The 18,787-nt window shown below is 39.2% G+C and overlaps 2 protein-coding genes and 1 long non-coding RNA gene across 8 annotated transcripts; 1 reads left to right on the plus strand and 2 right to left on the minus strand.

Moving 5' to 3' along the window:
- Positions 1-1,871: 1,871 nt before the first annotated feature.
- Positions 1,872-10,552, minus strand: LOC115743033 (protein SHORTAGE IN CHIASMATA 1). Of its 6 annotated transcripts, none has more exons than XR_007199365.1 (9): positions 10,153-10,552; positions 9,531-9,620; positions 9,343-9,429; positions 9,186-9,257; positions 7,168-8,850; positions 4,990-6,633; positions 4,785-4,913; positions 4,618-4,686; positions 2,843-3,304 (listed from the first exon to the last, which is right to left on the minus strand). XR_007199365.1 is itself a non-coding variant. In XM_048282994.1 (8 exons), exons 1-7 carry the CDS (start codon positions 10,438-10,440, stop codon positions 4,830-4,832), a joined length of 3,948 nt encoding a protein of 1,315 aa, XP_048138951.1. In that variant the 5' UTR covers positions 10,441-10,552; the 3' UTR covers positions 4,565-4,686; positions 4,785-4,829. The 6 variants fall into 6 exon arrangements, 2 of the variants coding, with proteins under 2 accessions (XP_048138951.1, XP_030533484.1); XR_004015633.2 differs by lacking the exon at positions 2,843-3,304 and adding an exon at positions 4,352-4,555 and having other exon boundaries at positions 4,621-4,686; XR_004015631.2 differs by lacking the exon at positions 2,843-3,304 and adding an exon at positions 1,872-2,831 and having other exon boundaries at positions 4,618-4,913.
- Positions 10,553-11,272: 720 nt separating this feature from the next.
- On the plus strand, positions 11,273-11,608 carry LOC125315941. Its single transcript, XR_007199265.1, has 2 exons — positions 11,273-11,317; positions 11,535-11,608. It is a non-coding gene; the product is annotated as an uncharacterized LOC125315941 (long non-coding RNA).
- Positions 11,532-12,313, minus strand: LOC115743589 (heavy metal-associated isoprenylated plant protein 39-like). The gene is made up of 3 exons (XM_030678434.2): positions 12,241-12,313; positions 12,048-12,126; positions 11,532-11,926 (listed from the first exon to the last, which is right to left on the minus strand). The coding sequence occupies exons 1-3, from the start codon at positions 12,247-12,249 to the stop codon at positions 11,682-11,684; spliced, it is 333 nt and encodes a 110-aa protein (XP_030534294.1). The 5' UTR covers positions 12,250-12,313; the 3' UTR covers positions 11,532-11,681.
- Positions 12,314-18,787: the final 6,474 nt, after the last annotated feature.

Here is an 18,787-nt window from a genome sequence, read left to right on the forward strand (position 1 = left end):
TGTAGGTTAGGGGGTCACCTTTCTTCTTTTCTTTTCTTGCATATTCTGTGGGATAGTGCAACTGGTGGGCAGATCAGATTAGTCCCAGAATTGATTGAAGAGACAGATCGTAATTCCCTACAGATACGCTTTCATCGTATGAGGATTCTGGCTTTGTGCGTCAGTTGAACTAATTGTAATTCTTTCTTAACGTTGATTGTGTTTTAGCCCAATTGTCATGAATGTTTATGAAGTTAACGTATACAGATGAAATGGGAACTGCAAACCGTATGATTATGGATCGTGTTTTGTCTCAACGTCATGCTTATTATGGATTTTCGTTGCTCGTTTACATAGATGTTATGGATGCAATCTTAGTTCACTAAAAACAGCGGATCATGCTTTATACCGAACGTTATGCTTATTGTTGAAGTCCGACGTGGATGTGTATCATTTGATCGTTTATGTGGATGTATGCTGATTAAATCCGCTTCATTAAAGATGATGGATCATGCTTTATCCTTACTGTTATTCTTGTTTTAGAAATTTGTCGCAAATACGTGGATTTATGTCATTTTTCTCATCTATGTAGGCATCTGTAGATGGAACTATAATTCGTTAATAATGACTGGCATGCGTTATCCTAACCGTCATGCTTTTTATAGAAGTTCGTTGTGTGTATTCTGGATTTGAATCATCTGATCGTATCAGGTTTTGGCATTTGCACATCATTTGGGTGTATTTTGTTTGGCGATTTACATGTTCCCCTTGCGTATATAAATGCATTAAGGGAGCATAATATAGGATGTTTGTAGGATTACTAATGTGTATCTATCTAATTGTATTGTTTAGGAGATAAGGATACCACAAGTAACATAACTTTGGTAGGGTGCTCACTCAAAAGCTATAAAAAATAGTGCTATAACATTCTTTTTGTCAACCACTTGAGTACCATAACTTCTTAAAAACGTTCGTTTGAGTATTGTAACTTTCAATCGATCATTTGAGTGTTGTAACTTTATAAAAATGTTTACTCAAGTGCCAAAGATTCGACGTGGCATAACACTTGTGGTGATCAATTGAAAAGTTATAGGATACTTAAGTAATCGAAAAAAAAAAAGCTTATGGCACTCAAGTTTGTGTCATACAAGAGTTATGGTACTCCTTCAAGACCAAGTCTGTCTTCTTTTCAGGATTGTTCAAATAGCCGTATGATATTCAAATTTAGTAGTTGACATGTGGATTTCGCTGGTTGTAACGGGTGTATGAAGATTCTAAATTTTTTGCCAAGGTCATAGATCTTCAGAAGACTAATCTCAGCATTTTAGGCGACTGACTATAGTTGGGAAGAACCGATTTTCTGTACTAGGATTAGCTCAGTAGTTACTTTCCGGGCGAAGATGTCTGATTCTCCACGTTAAAGTTGTCTCAACGACACATGGAGTACAAAGTTGACCAAATCTGTATGATCTGGTTGAAACTTTTCTTTACCTTTTGTTTTTTTTTTTTTTGGTCAGATGTACAGGATCTTCTTCATCAAGAGCGTGAATGTTCATACTTTTCTTAGCCCCCTGCAGATCGCGCCACTGCCTTGTGCTTTTAATGTTTGCATTGGCATTTGTGGGATGGCTGATAAAAAGATTGTTTATATATTGAATTGCACGCGCTTTTATGTATCACTAGTCATGTCGAGGCTACTCAATATAAAACATGAAATATGGAGGTATCAATTTTCCATCGCCGAGAACTCCAAAACTTCATGAAATTAGGAGCAGAGACTCAGCAAAAATGCTGAAATTTCATAAGTCATCCCATTCATGCTAATGCAAACAATAAGTGCACAAGGCAGTGGCATGATATGGAGAGAGCTAAGAAAAGAAAAAACATTCATGTTCATAATGAAGATCTTATGTAAACGTAAAGAAAAGTTTGAGGCAAATCATACAGATTTGGCCGACTTTTATAATCCATGTATCAGTAAGACAGCTTTATTGAGGAGCATAGGGCATCTTTGCCAGAGAAGTAACTACTGAGCTGATCCTAGCAAAGAACATTAGCTGATCAGAAAGTTACCTATAACGATGAGATTAGTTTTCGGAGATCTCTGACCTTGGCCCAAATTAAGAATCTTTATCCGACCATTATTACCAGCCGAATCCCAAGATTAACTACTAATTATGGATATCAGAAGGCCATTTGAACAACCACCTAAAAGAAGACTTTCTTTCTCCGAAATGGTACTGTCTCAATGCTTCCATTCTGCTCCTCCGTTGTCTATGTCCATAAACTACATGTCAATCTACTCTATTGCCGTACTTCTCCTTAACCTTTTCTTGTGAACAATTTAGCTCATTTGCAAGTTCTTTCTGACTACTCCTCTCATCAAGCTTCTTAAACACTTCTTTGCTTAAAGTATCAACATCTTTCGTGTTTCTGTCTGAGATAGATCCCAAATTTTCTTGAACTCATTTATCACGCCGAAACCCTTCTCCTATCCTCCAGTCGGCCCTTTAGAGATCCAGATGTATTTCTAGTGCCATGTCTTGTACTATTTACAAATGCTGCTTGGCTAGGATCCTCTGCGACTTTCTTATAAATGCCACCTTCATCAACCTGCCTTTTTCTAATCCCTTCAGTTTTTAGGGAATTGACATACAAAGACATGCCTACTGAACCACTCCGAGCTTTTTTAGACATTTGAATCATCTCCAAGTGCTCTTCTCTGGTTCTCTGCCCCTCTTCCGATGCCAAAATACAGGCACAAACATGCATGAGGGAGGAGAATATGTTGCACAGGTGCAGGGGCACGTCTAGCGCTCGCAAATTTGGTTAATTGCCAAACAAAATGCAACCTAATGATGTCCAAATGACCTAACATGATACAATCAAATGATGTAATCTACATGTCCGTGCAACTTCTATAGAAAGCATGACGGTCAGGATAAAGTACCGCAACCGTTATTAACGAATTATAATTCCATCCGCATAAGTCTGCGTAGATGAGAAAATGGTGTAGACCCACGTATCCAAGTGACAAAGTTCCACAACAAAAGTGATGATAAGGATAAAGCTCGATCCACTGTTTTTAACGTTCTTAATGAATTATGACTCCGGCCGCATTCATCCACATAAATGATCAAATGCTATACATCTACGTATACAACCAACAAACTTCCACAATAAGCATAACAGTCAGGATAAAGCACGGTCTGCTGTTTTTAATGACTTACGATTCTATCCATACAATTCATTAACCGAGCAATGAACTTCCACTAAGAATGATCATTCCATAATCAAACGGTTTGCAGTTCCATTTGATCTACCCCTGTCCACACAAAAGAGCAACGAGCTTGAAAAAAATATTCCTAACAATTGGGCTAAAGCACAATCGACTGTTAAAAAAGGTTTAGACTCCACCAACATTTCTTCCTGTCTATTGCCACCTTCCCAGAGATGGACCACCAATGGAAAGCTTATGGATTACTAAGTAAACACTTTGCGCAGACTCTCCCAAGCAACAATGGCAACTTTGGGATCTAATTTAATCAATTAAACATGCAATTTACTTCAATTAGTAGTTGCCATTAATCTATTACGGGTCGATTAGAAACCCAAGTAAAATGAGGGATAACATTTTACTTCTGCAAACTTACTGGCTTATTCAATCAAATTTTGAGAAAACAGTTCAACAATGGTTCACTTTTATGTCCACCATGCTCGTGTTATTTATTGGTGCAAATGACGGTGAATTTTCTAGCTGTGTATTGCCAATGTTTATAAAGTGTTGGTGTTTTTTAGTTAGAATGGGATATTCAAAAAGTCAAATGAAGTGGTGTTGAATGTCGTGTAGATCTCAAGCAAAAGACTTGAGACTGATTTAAAGAGCAAAGTTTAAAAAGATTGAGAAAGTGCCATCGATGTCATATGATTGACTTCATATATATAAATTAGTTCACGAGCAACGAGCGTAACACATGCTTAAAGGCTAGTTAAATAGAATAAATGAACCAAAAAGATGGTTCTGCAGTCAAAGAAGTAGATAATTTTTTCAGTCAGGACATGAAGATTGACATTGAAGATGGAAACTCAGAGAGATTCGTCGGTGTCTTCAGGTCCTCACTCTTTCTTTCTGAGTGATTCTACAATTCAGTTTTTTTTTGTCCAAAATGACAATTGACTAGCAGATGGGCATGCACAAACAATGCAGAAACTTAGATATGCATCAACCATTACATCCAAAGACTTGCTGTATCGACATTTGTGTCATGAAGTTTTTATCTACATTTGCAGTAAACCACGTCGTTGTAGACCAAAATTCCATATATATATATATATATATGGAGAACCATGGTTTCCCTGAGGGGATTTTCTAAAACCATCTCTGAATTTTAGAAATAAGCCCTTCAAGTCAGAGTGCTGCTACTTGATTGTCAGAATTAGCGACTGAATAAGAATATAAGAACTATACATCAGTGACTACTTTAATTACTCTAGAGAGTTCTAATCAAAATGCCAAATAAATTTGCTCGACTAATAAGATTCGATCCGTGCAGCTGAAGTTGCCAGCCTGGTCCGACATTTTTTGGCCATAAGCCTAGTCTGACGTGATAGAGGAAATGAATGCAAATGGGAACTCACCTATAACTGCATAATTTCTTGATGAAAATCCCCTGGGAAATCCCATAAATTCTTCTTGGTTCTTCAGTTCTGTGAAAAGTTATGTAATAATCAGATATGATCCGAGGAATCCAGTTACCTTGCCGTCTTTGCAAAAAGTGAGGCTATCTTGTTGAGAGAGAGATTACCCATTCTAATTCTCTATCCTATAATCAGCTCAAGAAGCTCATTGTTCAGTGGTTGTGAATTTCTCTGGCTTTATCACCCCAAACCAGCTTAGTCTGGCTCTCAGATTCATTCGTCACAAAGGAAAGTTTCTGCACAAAAATGAACTATTCAATTGAAATTTTGGTAGAAAGCACAGGAAATATCTATAAGGGAATCCAGACAAACCCGCCGTGCTCTTTTATCGACAGGAGTCCATGAAGGGACGAGAGAAGCTGACACTTTTCCATTCCTGAATGAACCAAATGATTGTGCGGATCTCTTCTGCCTCTTCTCTTCAGGTGTTTTTCTAACAGTGCTACCTCCTTGATACTTAAAAAATTCAAGAATCGATGGACTTCTTCTCTTTGTCGTATTTGATTTAGTCCGTGTATTGCTAAAACAAGGAGATGCACTGGATGGAAGGGGTTGCTGCCACAACTTGCTCTTTTCCCGGATTCTGTTCAGAAATTCAATTGTCCAGGGTGAACCTTTTTGCAAGTGGGGCATGTGAATGGCATTTCTAAGTGGTGTTCCGTTATACCTTCCCCTGTTTGCCTGTACTGGCATACCTTGTAAGTTCTCCATGGATCTCCTATGCGAAAACCCCTTACAGAGTTTCTCCCAATCGTCGGTAGGCATTTTGTCATTTACTAGCTCCGTAGATAAAAAGCAATCAGTTTCTTCCTGTAAACTTTGTTTTTGAGGATTCCCAGGACTATGAATGAGTGAAGTAGAATCGCTCTCAGCAACTGTTGGGATAGTCGGATAATTGTGTCGATCGAAGGAAAATCTACTTGCATGATTGGATCCACCTTTGGCATCGTTTTCCAGACCTGGCAATGAAAATGAAAATTCCAAAGGATTGGCAATTGATGGATTGGTGAGGTTCATAGATTCACCTTTAGTTTCCTTATGAACAATATCAGAGTTCTTGGTATCTGCCCAATCAAAAGTGTCCGTTGTGTGTGCTCCTGCGTACCAATGAAGGAAATCATCATCCGACGCCAGGGTTTGGTGTTCAGTCACATCAGAGGAGAACACACCTTTCGTGATCCAAGAATCGAATTGATTGCCAACTCTGGAAGGACACGTGGTAATTGACTCATCCATCCCTTTTTTTTTACCCACGAAATGATCAAGACATGAATTGGACTCTTTAAACTTGGACTCTTTGAACTTGTTGGGTATCTCCTGATCTTTGAATGTGGACAAATCATATAGATTCATAAACCCAGGAAGTTTTGAGGAACTGTTGTTACATAGTTCTGAAGGCTGAAAATGCAGCAGGTCTTCCACAGGTACATCACCTTTGTCAGGGTGTTTCTTGTACTCACATGTTTTCCCTCCAGAATCCAGCTTACTATGGCAGTGTTTAGAGTCAGGGCCTGACGACACTGAAGAAGAGCAGTCTGTCATTATAGACCGAGAATCCTCACGTTCCCCAAACTGGCATAAAGCGCTAAATAGAGAAACGCTTTCATCAGGAACTTGATATTTTTTGACCACGGAGATTCTGCATTCATGAGATGACTCAAAAAAATCGCTGAGCCTTCCTTCAGTAGACAGTATTGCATGAGCTGACAATGGATTAACAGAAGGAAAATTAGTCAGGAAAGATTCTGCAAGTGTCTCTGATTCAGGAAGTTTAGTATAAAGACCCCTAATAATCCTAGTTTCCTGAGCAATGGATTTCAATATGATCTCATCAGTCAACTCAGGTGAAAAGGAGCAAAAGAGTTGTAAACCAATTCCCAGACTAGCTGCCGCAGCATAAAGTCCATCCGATGATTCCATTACTGAAGCAAGGAAGCCGGATTCTCCCTCAAATATCTGGTAGAGATAATCAAGCATAAGATAACGAGAAAAGCATAAAATCACAGGCCTCCACTAACTTCCTCTTGTAAGGAATGATATAAGTTGCATGCTTCTGCCAACTTGGCTCAGCGAACATAACAAAAGAACACTAATAGTATGAAAAGGGAGGAGCCCAATGCATTGAGAGTAACCAATTTACAGTTGCTTTATGCTTCTCTATTGCCTTCAAAACAATATGCACAGTGCATGGTATATAGTAGCAAATAATCATCACACTGTCCGCTTGCATGCAGAAACAATTTAAGTTCATCTTCAACATGACTTACAGAAAATCTCACATAAAAGCATGAGATGGAGCTCAAACAGCAGTAGTTGCTAAAGAATAAATGTAATCACTGCACTTGTTTCTTTGCAACTGCTAGATTTTTTCCTGCTTTAATTATCCAGAAAAATACAGAAATGAGAACTTTTGTCCCTCGAGGAAATAATTCTTCCTTTTCAACTGGTTGAGAAAAGTCTAATGACAAGGAAATAATGAATGATATTTACCAGAATGCAGGCCCCAAAAGCGAAGCTCAAGTTCGTAAGAATATTTGCTGCGATATTCTCAATATAACATGGTAACACTGAAGATGCTTCATTGAAACCAGATGATTTTCTCCCAATGTTATTGCGAGTATACCACACCAGGCAAACTGCAGCACTGATTATAATATCAACAGGCAGGGTTGTATCACGCTCAATTACTTGAATTCCTTCTTTCTCCATAGCCAAAATCTTTTGATATGTACTTCTTCTGGACACCAACATTACTTCACTTGAATTTTGTGTGTTCACAATAATGACCGATTCAGGAAAAGAAACAAGCCCTAGCTCGATATGGCCCGATCCTGCAACAGGTGGCTCACAAGATGCATTTCCTTCCCCTGGGCTACTAGTTGAAACCTTGCAAGCAAGATCACCAGGAATCTTGACTGCATGTGTATTGTTCATTTCCCCAGGAATCTTTCCTGGAGGTACACTATTTTCTTCGGCTCTATCTTTCGAAGGATTCAGGAAGAACTCCAGGTCATGAAATGGTGACATAGATTTGAAAAATGATGAAGCCCTCTTAGAATCATACTCAGAAACCAGTGTTTGACTTGCTGGCTTTTGGTATTCAGTAGCAGTAGACGTCCTGGAAGCAGCCTCAGTCAGACCCTCCCTCAGCAAAGAGACCCCGTCAGAAAGCATGTCCAACGGCCCACTGCCTTCTTCGAATTTAGGCCTGCTAGGAGTGTGATCGAGAAGGATGAAGTCAAGAATGACTTTCCCATAATTGCTGGTATTTAAATCGAAGTCAAAACTCCTGTTCAGCTCCGCTAGCATGTTGTGATAAAAGGAATAGATCGCAGAGCTGCAGCTTTCCTCCTCCAATAGATGCCAATTTAAATAGATCCCATCGGATGCCAATGGAGGCTGTGGCTTCATATCAATCAGAGCTGCTGCAACAATTGCATACAATGTTCCTAATACAGAGTCAGGAAGAACTGGCACGGGCAGTGATTTGAACATCTCATCTGCAAGAGCCAGTTCCCGACTGATTACCAATTCCTCAAAGTTCTTGAACTTCACCTTTTCCTGCAGCATTTCATTGCAGAAGTCAGGTTCATGGACTTCTTGTAAGCTGAAGACCTCACAAAATAGAGCTGTCCCCATGTCAAGTATCTGAAAGTCCTCAAGGACAACTGGGCTAATTGACGAAAAATAACTTCTGTCTGATGGTCCTTGACAAGGTGAGCTGCCTCGTAGATAAGGTCTGTCCACAATGCTCACAAAATCCATTTCCAGAAAACTGGCCCCTATTACTGAATCCCATTCAAGGCACTCCTTAAACAGACAACGGTGTGACGGAAATTCAGAAAGGTCCTTCTCGAGCAAGTTCAATATTTCTTTGGTGTCAAATGAAAAATCATCATTTTGACTTAGATTTACTGGTTCAACTTTGTCAAGAAGCTTTACAAGCTCATATTTCATAGTGGTGCTTGTCATAACTTCCAAACTAATCTCCTCCTCTTCTAAAAGAGGAAATTTGGTACATGGGAAGTCCGATGGGCTCGCAACATTAGCATCACCTTCCCAAAAGACAGCCTTTGGCTCTATGAGATATTGTATGCTTGTGTCTCCAAAACTAGTAACTGCTTCTTGAGCCTCCAAAGTATAGTTCGCTAAAAAGCCCAGCTTGGGTGCATCCTGTCAGTAAAAATATAGTGATAAGTATCTATTTTGAGAGAAAACTCATTATCAAGATCCATTTGCTAGCAAACCACTAAATTCCTTACGGTCTTGGACCAGAATCTTGTTGAGATCTCAAAACCACTGGGTGAAACAATAGCAAGCAACCAGCGGTTCTGGTGTTGTGGCTGATGAATCAGACCCACCACTTTTTTTCCAGTTTTCTTAAATTATCTTCCAGTCAAAACTAATGCTTGCAGTTTGAAGAACGAAGTTCAGCTTGAATGCACCAAAGTTCTGGAGGAAAAATAAAATGGAAGGATCTTAGGAATTAAGTTAAGCCCGGAATTTACCTCACTGTTTTCAATTTCAAGAACTTCAGAGAAGATGCCTACTGCCTCTTCCTCAAGTAAGTAAGAATTCTCCTGGGGATTACAATGAACAAAAATAGGACTGTGGCATCATACTTCGGGTATATTCACTGTAATTTTCTAATGATATTCAGCATACCAAGCAATTAACCAGCTCTGGTGTCTCAAGCTGGAACACTGCAATGCCTTGTGTGCCCTTTCCGTTGATGAAGTTTTCACGGTTAATCTGATGGTTGCAGCAACATAACATCAGGAACACAAAGACAAGCTTTTCTAGAGTTTTGAAAAGATTAAAGTAAAAAATTTTCCTCAGGCATCGGTTCATACTTTTGGAAGTTGATCTTCCGTAGCTGCAGTCTTAAGAGTTGAACAGCAGTCCAAACTTTCCTTCACTCCGGGGCTTAGCTCTCCTTCTTTCTGCAAGTAAGCATGAACAATCCGCTTGATGGAACTTAACTAGCCAATACTGACTACCAATAACACTGCTAATTTGCAGGCCAAAAGTAGATATAATGAAAGGTGTCAGAGCTACTAAGCTTTTCCTTGCTTATCATAATCTCATAATTTTCATTTTCTGACCAAACGCTGAGCAAGGGAATACCAAAACCGACAGATAGACAAATGAAGTGTCAATTTGAAACCGACAAGTCAAACTACTATGCCTCATGGACACTGAACTGTCTTCATGGATACATAAGTTCAGAGCTAACCCTGACAAGAGGGCGAGAATCGCTCCAAATTCGAACTGAAATCAACAGATTAAGATGGAGTGCTCGATCTCCAGGCTTTTTCTCAACCAATCACACATCAACTCAAACTCCAAATAGATCAGATCGCTTCACATTTCCAGTTTCACTCTCACAAAACTAACCAACACTGCCGAAGCATCACGAGCGATCACCGATTAGACCAAGCACAAAACACAAAACACGGCCGAGATTGCATATACCTCAACGCTACCATTTCCACAACCCTCGCCTCCTCCGACGTCGATGAACTGAGGAATAACGTCACTTAGGAACTTCGACAGAGCGGATTCGATATCAAGCCTGTCGAGTTGCAGGGAGACGTCGATCGCTGAGAGAGAGTCGAAGCCGGGAAGGTCCCGCTCAGAGGCGAGAGGGAGAGTCGAAGGAAGGAGAGGAACTGGAAGGTTCAAGAAGGTTAGGGTTTGGGTCGGAGAAGACGGAGGAGGTTCGACGCTGAAGTAGTCGATGTTGAGGAAGCGAGTTCGCATCTTTGTTCTCAGGTTTTGGAGAGGAGGAGGTGGTGGTTTAACGGATGTTTCTGAGGAAAGGAAATTTTGAATTTGGCGCTTCTGAGGTGGGGGCTTTATATACGGGGAAGGCGAGCGCGAGTTTTCACCGAGTTGCAGCCATGAGTCAACCGAGTAGCTCAACGGATTGCTCGGGCGATTCTTAGTTTACTTCATACTTTTAGTTGTGAATTTTTTTTTTTTTTTTGGGTTGAATTTTTATTTGTGAATTTCCCTTCAACAGCTGTAAATTATTTAAATATCAAGACATAAGCCATATTTCAAATATTTGGAAGAGGTTTCAAGCACTTCAATTAAAATAAAATATAAAATGTGAATTCCGAAAATTAAAAAGAAAATGTTATCCTAAAGTAGAGGCCATTTTCGATAAATGTCGCAGATATTACTATATGACTCCTAATTTTTAAATATCTGAGTTCGCGAGCTTTCGAATTTGATTTTTCGGCCATATTGCTCCTCCTCCTTCTTTCCAAACACAGTTTGACCACTTCCCTCATCTTATTTGGCATCTTGGCTTTCGAGTTTTGTTTATCGAAAGGGGAGATGTACTCGATTAGGTTAGTCCGGCATGCGAATTTAGAAACTTTGGAAATGCAGATATGCGAAGTGATAAACCGATAAAATTGGAGTAAGATGTTTGGAATTTTCCAGAAGAAAATCTGTCAAACACAGTTTAAAGGTGCGTTTCTTTCGCGAATAATAAATGATTCGAAAAATACCTTTATGCTTAGAATTTCAGGTGACACATGCTACTATTTTTATCAAATTATTTTCAAGTCATTCAGAAACAAATAAAGAATAATAACAATAATAGAAGTATGGTTATTCGGTACCTTAAGTTTTTTTTTTTTTTTTTTTTTGATAACCGAGGTGTCCGCGCGGCCGACGAGCTATGGCTCAAACCAGCGGTGAAGCACGACTAGTCCTCGGGGGTGGCTAGCGCAGCATCCCACCGCCACGACCCCCCGCTTAAATTACCGACGCCTACGAGTTTCGAACCCAGGACCTCTCGTGAAAGGAACCGGGCTCAAACCATCCCGGCCACCGTCCTTAAGTTAATACATGCCGTTCATCTAAATTTCGTTTAAGTTGTGACAGGAGATTCTCATCTCGCATGAGCATCATTAAGACAAGAACAAAAGAGAGAAAAGTAAAATCTAGCGATAGGGGATTGACCAATGAGGATCACTCATGTCACATTCTCATTTGTTCTCCACAACTTTTTGTTCTTCTTTCTTCTCCACTTGGGCCGCCTCCTTCTTCTCCTCCTTCTTGTCCTCTTTCTTCTCCTCCTTCTTCTCTTCCTTCTTCTCCTCCACCGCTGGTCCTACCGATATGATGTCCACCTTCCCCACCCTCTTCAGCTTCTTCACCACCGCCACCATGTCCATCTGCCCTATCACCGTCAGCCTCTGGTCCGCCAAATCCGCCGCTATCGAGTCCACCCCTTCTCTCGCAAAGCATAATTGGAAACACCCATCAGCCGCATAAATCGTTAAAACGATGAAACTGTAATGTTATTAGCTACTCATTTTACATGGTATTCGATGGATTAAGGGTATGAGTACCGATGATATCAGCGGCGGCTTCGATGGCCTTTTGCTTCGTCTTGTCGTCCGCCATGGCCAACACCTTCAGTATCACCTTCTGCAGCAATTCGAAATTCAGAACAGCGGGAAAGATGAAGTTTTTTAAAAAACAGTTGAGTGCTATTCAACGTTTCAAGATGCAGTTCATAAGGAAATATGAAGTTGGAATGACCTGAGCCATGGGGAATCAAGCTTAGGGAGAGGGAACTCCGAAGGTTGGGGGAGGTGAGGGACGAGGTGTGGGGAGATTATATGGGAATTACCCCAGCTTTCTCTTCGGGCTAGAGACGTGCGCAGCCTCCAACTTGAGGTCGGCCGGTCGGTCGGTCGATCTTCTAAAAAACGTTAGAGGCAAGCAAGGAATATAAGGCAAAAAGTGAGCTAGTCACATCATTCCTTTTCCTTGCACATGAAATTGAAAAACTTAACTAGCAAAACTGAATGGAGACATCGTTGAAGGAGTTTTTCTACGTGGCTACGTTAATTGAACTTGCAATTTACCGTGAGTAGTTCTAATATGGGTCTGACTTGTATCTGACAGAGTGTGGCTGAAAACTTTATAAAATAGTGCACAAGTCTCTCTTCCAACTTATTTGACTAGTGATATAAAGGACAATAGAGGAGAAACACTTGACCTCTCGATCATTAGTATCTCGCATCCCTTTTCATCTATTATTGTGTCCTAAATTTTAGTTATGGAGATATTGGGGCGTCGTTTTCTCGGCTTACAATCATCCCTAGTTCAGGTGATTTATCAATTAAAAAGAGGTAGTAATAACCCGGAATCCTAAACTATAATGTGGGCGAAAATTGTCCAGAAATATATCTTGAACAAGGCCTCTTTCACTCTTTGAACCAGTGTGCTCTAATGTTCCGTGCGATTTTCGAGGAAGTATTCCGTGGTCATAACTAGTGACATCGACAATACGGACCATGGTGGGTTTCGATATGATTCCGAAACAATCGAAATAGAACTCTACGATTTGTGATGAGCATGAGCTACAACTTCCGGTAGCTTATGTATCTTATCATTTGACTCGTAAAATGTTAGTAAGGATGGACTAATTAATCTTCAGGGGTGCATGCAATTGTCCACCTTATGGCTCGAATCTTTTCTGTGGTTTTTGGTTGGGTCAGGGTAAAACCATAATCCACAATCGATGTATTGCTAGACAATGATTTTTCCTCTTCGATTGTTTTCCTTCTTGGTATTGTCAAGGAGCAAGCTGCGTACACTCGTCATTTTCTTTCCTTTTTTTGTCGAGGAAGAAGGTAGAAAGGAGCTCTACCAAAAAAAAAGAAGGTAGAAAGGAGCAAAAGTCAAGATATAAGACTCTTTAAGGAAAAAAAGGTTCTTTATAGCGTTATTAAGTAAGTGGGTGACAGCCTTCGATTTAATTTTGGTTTACAAAGACAAATTGGAACTTATGATCGGGCAAACAATGTAGAGCACCAAATTGATCTATGTGGGAAAAGAGTGCATCTTATTCTAGGGGTCCCAATACTGCAAAATTTCTGGAAATTAAGACAGAAAAACCTACAATCCAATAAATGCAGAGTTGGAGACGATCTAATTCGTGTCAATAAGATTGAAAATCAAATGAGCTTCTTAGCCGGTAGTGTGCCGAAAGCACTTCACGAGGACATCTCAAATTTTTAGATCTCGTTTTCGTCGACGGATGTTTATGCACTAACCCTACCAATTCCATACAGCTGCCAGTGCATCTCAAATTAATCAAATGTTGCAGGGTCAAGATTAAATATGTTGGCATGATTTTGTGCTTTCTAGTTTCTAAATCTATCACACGTTACTATATATCCAAATCCCCACATTGGTGCCTATGAGTTCTTGAAGAATCGGCAAAAGTGATGATTGTTTGTCGCTTTTTCTGTACTTGGTTTGAACCGGGTCACTGCATAAGCCTACTCATATGATCTATTATTCTCCAGAAATTTCCCATGCCCTTGATTTGAGCCAAGTGCGGACCTAAGTAAAGTCCTTAAACTGTTTTGTCTGAATTCTGGGACGTAAAATTTGGGGGCATTTCTTAGGATGAAGAGAAGAAAAATATTTTCTCTATTTAGGAGGTGATGGTGGAGAAGGTAGACTTCACATCATCTTCAGATGGCTACTGTCGAGTAGGGTCGTATAGTAGCGTCCCGCAATTGAAGTGAATCATTGGAGTTTCGACTCCTACATTTTTGACCAATACTTCGCACAGTATCTGTAGCATCCTGGAGAACCAGCTCATTGAAATAGAGTTATCTTGCCAATAGGTACTCAATTATTGTCAGATTTCGGCATAATTTGACCTAGAAAAGTCTGAGGAATCTTTGGCGATAAGTAGCATTGTGCAAAAATTCAGGGATTCATGTAGAGGTCAGGAGTTCTCCACCGGATGTGAAAATCATTTTGGATTTATCGCGGAACGTACCCGGAGTAAATGGTACAGGACATAGGCAATCCGGAGACTGTGAGATGTCACGCATAATGGCACGACCAAACGGTGGTAAACTTAAGTCTAGAAATTTATCTAAATGCGAGCCGCAACATCAATTCTCGGTATGGTTAATAAGCTGTGGATGACTAGTGGGAATATGGAAGCGAGAAATCTTTTGAGACCATAGGAATCGGTTCGCCACTAAAGGAACGTGATGCGACAAACCTTCGACTAGAAATTAGCGGCAATAAAAAAAAAATGGCAACGAGTGTTCGCCAACTCAAAATGGGAAGAGAAGGGGCAGCCCAACGGTGGTATTGACAATTGGTGACACCTGCCATTTAACAAAGAATGTAAACTTTTCAAAGACTCATAAGGATCTTACGAATAGAGGGTCACGATTTCACTTAAGGGGTGAAATCTGCTGAGTTGAAAACAGTGCAAGAAATGTGAGAATGTGAGGGAAGAATGTACAAGTGGCCGCCAGGAGTGAAAAGAAAGTGGAGGTGTCGCTGCATAGGGATTAAAGTGGACAAATGGCATAATCACTTTGCAATACTCCTAAGACATAATGATGAGAAATATTGGTTCACTTGGGTTTTAATAGACTCGGCTGCCCTTGTTCAAGAGGTAGCTTGCCGCTTTCAAATTTGGATCTTTAAGTTGTAAGATGAAGTCTTCAGGAAAATATATATACACACACACACATGTAGATGGCTAGACGTGTGTATATACATATATTATGTGCCTAGGTTTATAAAGGAGAACAATGTGACATGGAATTAATTAAATTGGAAGCGGCAAGCCAAGGGAAATTGGGGACGGCCATGAGTACGCAATGTGGAATAAGGTGCCGAGTGTGAGTGAATGGTGCATGTGTGTGAGATGCCATTTGGCAAAGTTGTTTCCAAATCCCTAAGAAAAATCATGATCGGAATGTGGGGAAAGAAAACCCCATCATCCTCACCAAGTGTCGCCGAACGAGATTGTACGCACAAGTGGAAATGTTGTGCGGGTGTCATGTGCTCAGCAATATTAAGAGGGAGTATGAGGACAACTGGCTAAAAAAAGAGAGCTAGGGGCGAACTGTGGGCAAATGGCTCATTTTCTCCATGCTAAGTGACAAATGTAAGGGCAAGTGGCATTACTCTCCTCTCTCCAAGCCCTATATCATGCAAACAGTCCAAAGACTACTCATTTTGCTCATTCACGTTCACTAAGAAGGGAGGGCTGGTGGCCCTACACGTAAGGTAGAAGAGAAGAGGTGGTAGCAATGAATGAAATCAAAATGAGCACGGATGCCACTTGGTAGCAATGAATAGCTTTTGGGTTATCTATCAGACCCCGATTGTCTTGAAATCCCTTCTTGTATTTAGATCGGGGATGTTTTGCTTAGGTTCTATTGCTTGTCTGCCATCGAGATTTGCTTGACTGAATGAGTGAATGGACGATTTAGTCGTTAGGCTAGAAGTTTTACCTGCTGAACTGTTGTTAACTGTTCTCTTGATTAGCAACGCAAGTGCACGTATCGAACAAGTAATAAAGTGATGAATAAAAGTATCATTCCCACAGAGATTGTAGACAAATCAATCAAATTACTTACTAAAGGTGAACAATTCTCAAATTTATCTAACCAATTAAAAATTTAACGAAGGAATCAAAATTCTAAAGAAAAATAAATTAACCGAGGCAAAATGCACAAACTAAACGTAGAAATTTCGAATATAAAGGAGCAAAGAACAACGTATTTCTATTAAGGATAAAAAAAACGTTAGAGCATCCGATTTCACTTAACCAATCAAGATTAATTAACCAATCTCGTCATGCAACCAAATTGAATTCATAGTGTGATGGTAGAACTTCTTAATTTAAATCACTATCCTTGGTCCGGTATAGCGACCCTACTTGGATTTAGCAACCCACACTTGTTCCATGTGAATTTAAGTAAATCCAAACGCAGTAAGATCTATGAACGTTCCCGGATTCAATAAACCACCCTCGATTTACATACTACCGAAACCACACAAAAACTTAAGATATCTCTATCTATAATGAATTCATGGCTATATATCATAAAGTACTCGCATGGAATCTCCTTTCGGTCTCAAACATGCAACAAAAATCATTCAAGTGGTGATCAAACACTTAAAAGCATTAAGAACATGATATATAACTCCCACATATGAATTCTAAAATTGCATAAACGAGTCTAGAAAATTAATCAATCATAGTTAATCTACATCGTAGCTCTAACAAGAAGTAGTCTAGAACATAATGAAGCTTAAATTAAAAACGATGAATAAACTAAACATGATGAAAAACTAGAACAAGTTCACCAAGAATAATCAAGGATTGACTTTGAATTCGCCTTCTTCTTCTTCACTTGGCATCCGGCATTGAAAGGAAGAATAGAAGCAAAACCCTAAACGTCGTATGATGTGTACGTCTCCTCTACCTCTCTTCTTCAAAAATATCACGTTCTTTTTTCTGCATATGGCCATCTTCTTGTTTTGAAAAAAAGAAATCTTGATCACACCAGAATAGGATTCCAATCAAAGATTCTTCCCAAAAATAGACTTCTCTCAATAATAAAATTCCTAATTTAGCTTGGATTTTGAATTTCTCCCCAAGAAAAGCTTGATTCTCCTTGATTTCAAATTTGCATGGCTGAAGATTAGATTACCTACAAAATCAATTAAAAATAAATAAAGTAGACATCAAATTCAATTGAAACTAAGCAAATATTAAGTCTAAAATAATAAATAAACTCTATATAAAATAGAGTTATCAAATACCCCCAAACTTAACATTTTGCTAGTCCTCGAGCAAAAGCACAACTAAAAACGCAAATTTTTTATCAACATATTTGCTCAAATTCTCAATGAAAAATATCAGAATCAATGCACAAGTTCAGTCTAAATCTAAACATGCAATCCGTGTGTGTGTGAAGTCCTCAACTTCTCAACTCATATGCAACCTAGATAAATCCACGTTGATATGCGAAACTCCAAACTCAAAATCCACTTAACCAAATCTCATAAGTTTGTCAATCATTCCTCTCTCCACTAATGTAGACCACAAACTCAACCAAGAATCAATAGGTCTTAATAAGCTTATAACGTGGCTTGGCTAAGGGTTTGACAAAGATATGTTTAAGCTCAACTTACCCTACAGACACATCAATTCCATAACTCAATTGATTCTTTGGATTTGACAACAGTCAACACCTTCTCTTTTTCTCCTTTTTTTTTTCAACTTCTTTTTTTTTTTCATTGCTTCTCGTTCCATGCTTTACAGCGAAGTTTCTCCCCGAGTCCCTCCTTATATAGTGTAATTCCAACCCATTGAGTATCCAAAAGGCTCACTCAAGTTGAAAGTTGGATATAGGGATCCGTATAAGCAGTACTAAAGAAGCAATATACACATTTTTTTTTTTGCACATTTCTCTTTTCTTTTTCTTCTTTCAATTTTTTTTTTCAGATACGTCAAGAATCCAAAGTTTATGATATCTTGAAGAATTAAATGTGTCCATAGGGTATAGGGAAAACTGATGTCAATAAGCTCGGGCTACATTATAAGGGTATCCAAAGAAATTAGGCAATATCGGGCTCAATGGGGGTGACTAAGGATAAATAAGCAAGGTTGGCTTGAAAGGCTCAAACGATCCAACGAATGCCTAAATCATTTTCTTAATTAAGTTTAGCCTAGAATTTCGCCTCAAGAGAAAATCAGACAAAGTATAAGATTTGGGTGAGTTCTAAGAGAATCACATACTTTACATAAATCTTCTCTAGGTACACATGACTAAAAAAAAACTAGGACTAGTGCTCAAAATATGGACTACATGTTCAAGATCAAGACTAACTCACACATCACTCCCATTTTGAATTTTTTTTTTTCGAAAATCGCATCCAAATTAAACAAAGATTTCACGAAAGATTTTCACCCAAAAAAAAAAATTATCTCCCACCCCCATACTTAAATGCAGCAGTGTCCTCAATGCTGAAAAGAAAAGGAAAAATAATAAGGACAGAGAAACTCCCCTGGAATATGATGAATGCATGCCATAGGGGTAGTTGGGGTAGAAAGATTGGAGAAAACTTGGAGAAAAGTCCCTACAAAAATAAATCAAGTAATTAGGGCAAACTATTATGAGGAGGATTCGATTTTTTTTTTTCAATAGAACAAAATAAAATTAAATGCGAAAATTTAAAATGCTTGGGTTGCCTCCCAAGAAGCGCTTGCTTTATAGTTTGCAGCCAAACTCTTCCAACTCTT

This window comes from Rhodamnia argentea, chromosome 7, assembly GCF_020921035.1.
Source record: "Rhodamnia argentea isolate NSW1041297 chromosome 7, ASM2092103v1, whole genome shotgun sequence".
Taxonomy (NCBI): domain Eukaryota; kingdom Viridiplantae; phylum Streptophyta; class Magnoliopsida; order Myrtales; family Myrtaceae; genus Rhodamnia; species Rhodamnia argentea.